The following is a 7,113-nucleotide window of genomic DNA, read 5'->3' on the forward strand; positions in this document are numbered from 1 at the left end:
GAATTACATAATTGAAGATACGTATAAAATTATTTTATATAACTTTATTAGAAGTTACAAAAAATATTTTATTAAAAGTTACGAAAAATATAACTTTTTCATATTTCCAATGTGTTGAATATATTAATAGCACTTCCATTTTGAATTTTAGTTCATTGGATAGTGTACTGTTCTACTACATGATTCAATTGATCTTTAATTAGAAAAAAGGCTGCAAACTTTAACATCATCTTTTATGTTCAACTATGCAACAATATTATGTATCTCAATAGGATAATAACAGAATAATAAGTCAGTGCTCATCAAGAACCATACATTCAATATTCACCACTCTCAATCACCATAACCTAAACCTTAAAATATTGGGGCAGCACATCTCAACAACATAAAAGAAAACAAATATTTTATCCAAATGTTAAACCAGAAAATAGATAATCCAAAAGTGAAAAGCCTCATCACAATGTATTAACCATAAACATTGAAATCATTGTCAATTCTCAACAGCTGTAACGACAAAAGCAACATTGTTTCTCATGACAGGATCCCATTTTTCTATAATCATGCCTGCTGTGAATCCACCACAAGAGATTGCTCATTGTGTTGCCAACATCAAAACCCTTTAAGCCTCTAATCTTCTTCAATGCAACTTCATTGTTATAAATTCCTTCAAGTGCGTACACAAACCCCATCCACATGTCTAATACACTGTATTCAGATGGTGTCGACTTCACAAGGTCCTTGACAAAATCAACATTGTTGAATAAGAACTCAGTAATTGGCAATAAGGGTAAAACATGAAGGCCAATCTTAATCTCCCTCTCAGTATAACAATTGCGCATTTTATCCAGTCTACTGTTAGCAGAAAGATAACCAACCAACTTATTTTCTTGTGCAAAATCATCTTCATAGAGATTATCACCCTCTTTCACATGCCACCATATCTTAGCAGCATGAATCTCCAACGATGCAAGAGTTGATCCAATGGAAGCAAGATGGATGTCACCATAAGCTAGGCCCATCAACGCAGCAGAATAGTAAATATTTACAGCTTCACTGGTGCTGTCTTGTTCCCCTCCTGAAGCCCAAGAGTGCAATTTGTACAGATCAAAACACCTTAGACGTGTATATTTTGAGTTTGATCCTCTTGCCAAGTTCATAAAATTTGCCATAAGTGAGTAGGCTTTAGGCTTATATTTCATTCCCCAAGCTGGATCAATCTTTGCAAGCACTGCAATTCCATAAAGGAAGTACCCAGCACTGTATGCGTCAATACTAATCTTTCCCAGTTTTGCATCATATCGAAAACTGTAACCATCAGAAGTTCCATCCAACCATGGCTGAATGGTTTCATGCAAGAACATCTTCAGAGTTGGGATCACATCAATAAAGCCAACTTCTTCAGCTATTATAGCCAACCTTGCTGCTCTTGCAATGATTCTCCCATTACGGTAAACATCTTCTGTTAGATAAACCGTACCTAGAGTAACAACATCTTTGGAAAGAGCTGATTTGATTTCATCAAAAAAATGTTGGTTAACACCTCTGATAGAGTACCAAGTCACAGGAACATGATCTGCTTCTAACAACCATGAATTTCCAATAACACCAACAAGTTCCCCATCAATGCTACTATACTTACAATTTTTAAGGATAGTCACATTACCCTCACCTTTAGACAGAAGTTGAAGATGGAGAGGGTGTGCTAACATTAACAAATCACCAAACCCTCTCTTCTCCCACTTATATTCAACACAAAATGTCTTAGTGAAGAAAGCATCACCAGATACAGGGTAACAAGTGCTGTACCGGTCAAGAATATCCTCATTTGCTGAACTTGAATTTGGCAACAATGCTATCCTCACTATCACATTAACCCCATCTCCATCGTCAGTATCAGAAGGAACAGCCTTAGAGAAAGTAATCACGCCATCGCTGTAACTAAACTTGATCGGTGAAGAAGCGTATATAAGCCATGTCTGATCATTGTCAAGTTTAAGTGTATACTTGGTGAATGAATCATTTGAAGTAAAGGAAGAAACTTTGTGCACAGTGGATATGGAAAGTGGTGGTGTGTGATGGGAGACAGAGAGAGTAACAAAAGGGCATCCCCTAACAAGGAAGAAAGTAAGATGAGAAGAAGGAATATCCAAAGTGACACTGAGATCACTGAAGGAAGATATGACATGACAATGAGATTGAGAACCTTGTTGGGTTTGTTGAGTTGAGGGAGAGATAGTGATATCAGCTTTGAATACCTGGTCTATGAATCTTGAATGAACACGGCGAGATGGATAGCAGAGAGAAATAGAGGAAGCTGATGATTCGACGGCGTACGGGTGAATGTACACTGGGAGGCCAGAGTCGCCAACAAAGGGCTGGAAGAAAGAATGTGTGGGTAAAGGTGATGAAAGAAGGTCTGAAGATAAGTATTCGGGAGGATCCCTGTGATAACTCGTTGATGGGAACAGAAAAGGTTCATCTTTTTCTCCTGGGAAAGCCATCTTTGATAGGAAGAACTTGTCAACTTCAGCGACACGCAAATGTCTTTTCTAATTATTTATAAGAGTTGTAATTTATGAAGAATAAATTCATTGTTTTTTGGTAATCAAAAGGTCAAGAATAGAATTATGTCAGACACACAAGAATTTATTGTTAATAAGGTCAGTTGAAAAGTTTTAAAAATAATTTTTTTTTTAATTTTTGACTTATGAAAATTAGTAATATTAATATTAGGTGTAATTTTTAAAATTAAATTGCAGCTTTTTAATAAGTTATTTAAGAGTTTATAGAAAAATTAAAAAAAATGAATTCTCTCATAATATTATTATTTTTTATTATATTTTTATAAAATAAAAAATACAAACACAAAATAATTTATTTATAAACTATTTTTAATATAATCATTTATTGTTTAAACTGTTCCAAACAGAGCCTAAATTGAATTTGTATTGCATTATTTGACTTATTTGGCGTGATAAATATGAATGACCATTTCTTCAATCAAACTATTTTGGGTGGTCCAAAAACTTAATAGTGGATGTGCAAAAATTCTAAGGTTGGACTACATATTTATGAAGCTATGAAAAGAGAATGCTTTGATTTCTTTCTACCATATTATCTATCCAGATTTTATAGAATTCTGTTGGTTCTAGTCCGATTATTTCATTTATTAAATTTTAAGTAAAAATAGAATCTTTTTTTCATTCACTGTATTGACATGAATTAAAAAATGAAATCATGTTTTAAGTCAAATTAGTCACTTTGACTTACCGTCTTTACATAAATTATAAGTAAAAAGGCAGTGGGAACTAGAATGAACAGTGCAGTAGCAATAAATGTCAGAATATTTACTTCTATACTCTCTATGCTTTTTTTCTTTTATTTCCAATAAATAACTCGGGATCTAATCCTATAGAGATAGTAAATCTTTCGTCAGCAAATTCATTTTTTTCTCTTTTACAAATAAATTTATATATATATTAATAGATATATATAAATCATCTCTATTATATTGAGTTAATTATATTAATAAATATTAATATAATAAAATCTTCTATTTATACAATTTTATTTTTTTTTATTTATTTTACAACAGGCTTGTGGCATATTAAGAGTTATTTTTTTTTAGTTTGAATGTGTTGGCAAATAAAAGACTTAAACCGATGCCATTTCCAAAGTTTTAATCATAAAGATAGTAATTATGATCTCTACCTTTTCCAAAGCCAAAAAAAGTAACTCAAATTTGATTTGAGCATCCAAAAAGTCACCTCAGTGATGATTCTTAAATATGGTGATATAAGCCTATATGAACAAAATTGATGTGCAAGTTTGGGATTCAGACAGAAGAGGATATATAAGGATATTGCGTTATCTTGTTCAACTAAAGACTTGACATTATCATCTACAGACAAGTGAAATTTATGATGACCATCTTCATCATCTTGGATACTTCCTCTATGGTATGCATATTACATAGAATATTACTGAAGCTGTGAATGCATATTATGGTATGGGGTGGCATTTAAATGGCGATCATATAATGCTGGGCCAACAACAGAGAGAGAGCGGAATATGGTTTGTTTCTAATGAGTTTAAATTGTAGGCTTGGGATAATTCATCTTCTACCATTGTTGCTAGAGCCGGAGCTAAAAAAATTTTTGAGAGGGGACAACACAAAAAATATAAGTTAAGAAGGAAGAAAAATTGAAAATTAAAAAGGAATCAGACTGAAAAATTAGAGACTTAGTATGTACTGAACTCTTGTTTTCTAATGTTGGTTTTGTAAAGGAGGTTGTGGAGTGGACTAGTTATGATGTTTGGGAAGGAAGGAAGGCATTTGTGTATGCATTAGAAGGTGTTTATTTCAATGAAGTTGCATTGAAGAAGATTAGAAACCTAAGTGTTTTTTTATAGATAGATGTCTCTTGTTACTTTGAATCATAATTTAATTATAAAATTTGTTTTATGGTAAATCTTCTGGTGCATAAAAAATAATATAAAACAAATGGTATTCTTTAGTAATAAGAATTATATATGTATCTATATATTTTATTGGTAAGATTTGAAATCACAAAAGAGTGCAAGTAAGCCATCTTTTTAAGGAGAGAAGCCAGGAAGCTATCCATTGTTAAAATAAAATAGAAAAAGAAAAAATATTATTTATTTAGCTCACCAAATCTTAAACTTTGCTTTGAAGGATGAAGCAACATGGTTTGTGACAAATGATCATAAACAATTCGAATGGACAGCTTCATGCATTTGGATTATTTGTGACAGTAAGAAGAAACTGTCACCATTCACCAGTCTCTCCCTCATTTCCCTTTTCAAAAAACAATTAATATCATAAAAAAATACATTTATTTTATATAAGCGTATACAATGGAATCAAGCTAAGTAATCAATAGGGCTGTCAAAATGGGCTAAATCCATCGAGTCAGTCCGTTTACTCGTTTAAATAGGTGGATTTTGTTTCTAAAATTAATCCCGTTTAAATTTCGGACTAAACGAGTTGAGCCCGATTAACCCAAAAAAAATGACGGGTTAAACGGGCTAGCTCGCGGACTAAACGGGTGCTCATTTAAATTTTTTTTACATTTTAAAAAAAAAAAGTAGCACTTTTAACTAATATTTCTTTTATCCGACCTCAAAATCCAATCCATCAACTAAAAAATATTATTTTTTAATAGTTTTTGACCTAAAAGTGGTATTTTTTATCAAAAATATTTTTCAAAAATAAAATAAAATGATAAACAGGTTGGCCCGTTTAACCCATCAAACTGACCATAAATGGTCCAAGCTAAAAAATTTTAGCCGCGAATAAAGTGGGTTTAAACGGGTTAGTCCATTTAACCCACGGGTTTAACGGACCGGACCTAAATAAGTCGAACTAGTCCGTTTGACAGCTCTACTGACTGGTCCAACTAATATAAATAACACTTTAATTAACATTTTCATACTCTACTCGACTTAATCATCTTCAGTATAATTTATTTATTTAATTAATATTGACCAATGAATAAAAGAATTTATGTATTTAATGCCGACCATGCATGGTTCATAATCACAGCTACTCGGTGCAGCATTCCATTCATAGATCTGTTCTATATATTTATTGCAAACACGTTCTTCATCTTATAATAAAATACTTTTAATCAAAGATTTTTATTCCAAACATTTTTTTTATTTTATTATTGTGGTCAACGTACCTGAATAATTTTTTTATGCTTATTGTTAATTCTTTCAAAGTGTGTGTTGTTTCTTTTCCAAATACAATCACTAAATTAAAATGGAAATATTATAATGCATGCAATCATAGTATAGTTATATTCTTAAAAAAAAAAGCAATCATATTATCTATTATTAATATTTATTTCTTTAAAGAATAAATGACCATTTGTATCCATGAGAGATGAAAACGCTGACATTTATACCCATAAAACTCGAAACTAATCTTGTATCTATGATAGATGCTGTCCATGTGACAAAAGTGTCCTGTCTGGATCTGAGCTTGGTTCGTGGGTTTCCGAACCTACGTGGCACTTCCACCCCCCACTCCCAAAAACATATTTGAGCCAACCATTCACCATCATCATCTTCATCTTCTTCACCATCATCCCCATCCATCATTGTCTCTTCCCAGCCACCATAACCTCCATCACCATCACCTCATCACCGCCACAGCCACCTCCCTTCACCACAACCTCCGGCGACAACGACTTTAAATCGAATCAGCAGCAGTAGCGACATTAGCCGCACCAACAGCTTCCCGCAACAACAATGCCATCGAACAACTTGCAAATGTATTGACATAACCCTAATGCAATAATGTCTCAAAATTCTCAATCAACCATGAAAATAGAACGGTAACAATGAGGGTTTTGGAACAAGGACAACTTACTAAAACTTGAAAAGAACAGATGAATGGAGCGGCTGCAGTATTAGCTTCGTTTAAGCACAAACAACCCCACGGCCACAACCACGGCAGCAGCGATTTCAGCACACAAGAGAGGAATCAGAAACAGAGACAAGGCTGAGCAACAAATGGAGACAGTGGTTTCGACGACAACGGCGGCGACTCCCGCTAGTGACGGCAACGAGCTCCCGTGATGATGACGGCGACTGGGTGTGGCGGTGGTGACAGGATCGGCTTTCCCTCTCTCTCTCATCTTCGCGCACTTTCTCTCCCTCTTCGAAGCTCGACAGTGACGCATAGTGAGGCGCGATGGCGGCCCTAGCTCGATGGTGGCTGGACAGTGGCGGAGCACGACGGCTCCTCTTCCCCTTGCGGCGACTCTGGCTCGCGACGCGCGCTCTCTCCCTCGACGTTGGCAACAGCGACAATGTCTCCCTCTTCTTGCGTGGTGGCTCGGCGTCTTGACGGCGGCGGTGGTGCGCGACGGTGGCTGGTGACGGCGCGATACCCTGCCTCTCTCGGATCTCTCGTGCTCTCTCCTCACTCTCTGAATCTCTCGTTTCTCTGCTCTCTTCCTCCTTGCTCTCTTATTTCCTCTGTTAGTGTGTATGTCATGTGTTTTTGTCGCCGGAGGTTGTGGTGAAGGGAGGTGGAAGGGTCGGTGGTATTGGAGGTAGTGGTAGTGGAGTCGTGGCGGTGTT

At 35.2% G+C, this 7,113-nt stretch overlaps 1 protein-coding gene across 1 annotated transcript; it reads right to left on the reverse strand.

Annotated features, from left to right (window-relative positions):
* Positions 428 to 2,569, reverse strand: LOC107637389 (probable endo-1,3(4)-beta-glucanase ARB_01444). The gene has a single exon (XM_016340809.2). The coding sequence runs from the start codon at positions 2,499 to 2,501 to the stop codon at positions 498 to 500; it is 2,004 nt and encodes a 667-aa protein (XP_016196295.1). The 5' UTR covers positions 2,502 to 2,569; the 3' UTR covers positions 428 to 497.

The sequence above is a fragment of the Arachis ipaensis genome, chromosome B04, assembly GCF_000816755.2.
Source record: "Arachis ipaensis cultivar K30076 chromosome B04, Araip1.1, whole genome shotgun sequence".
Classification (NCBI taxonomy): Eukaryota; Viridiplantae; Streptophyta; class Magnoliopsida; order Fabales; family Fabaceae; genus Arachis; species Arachis ipaensis.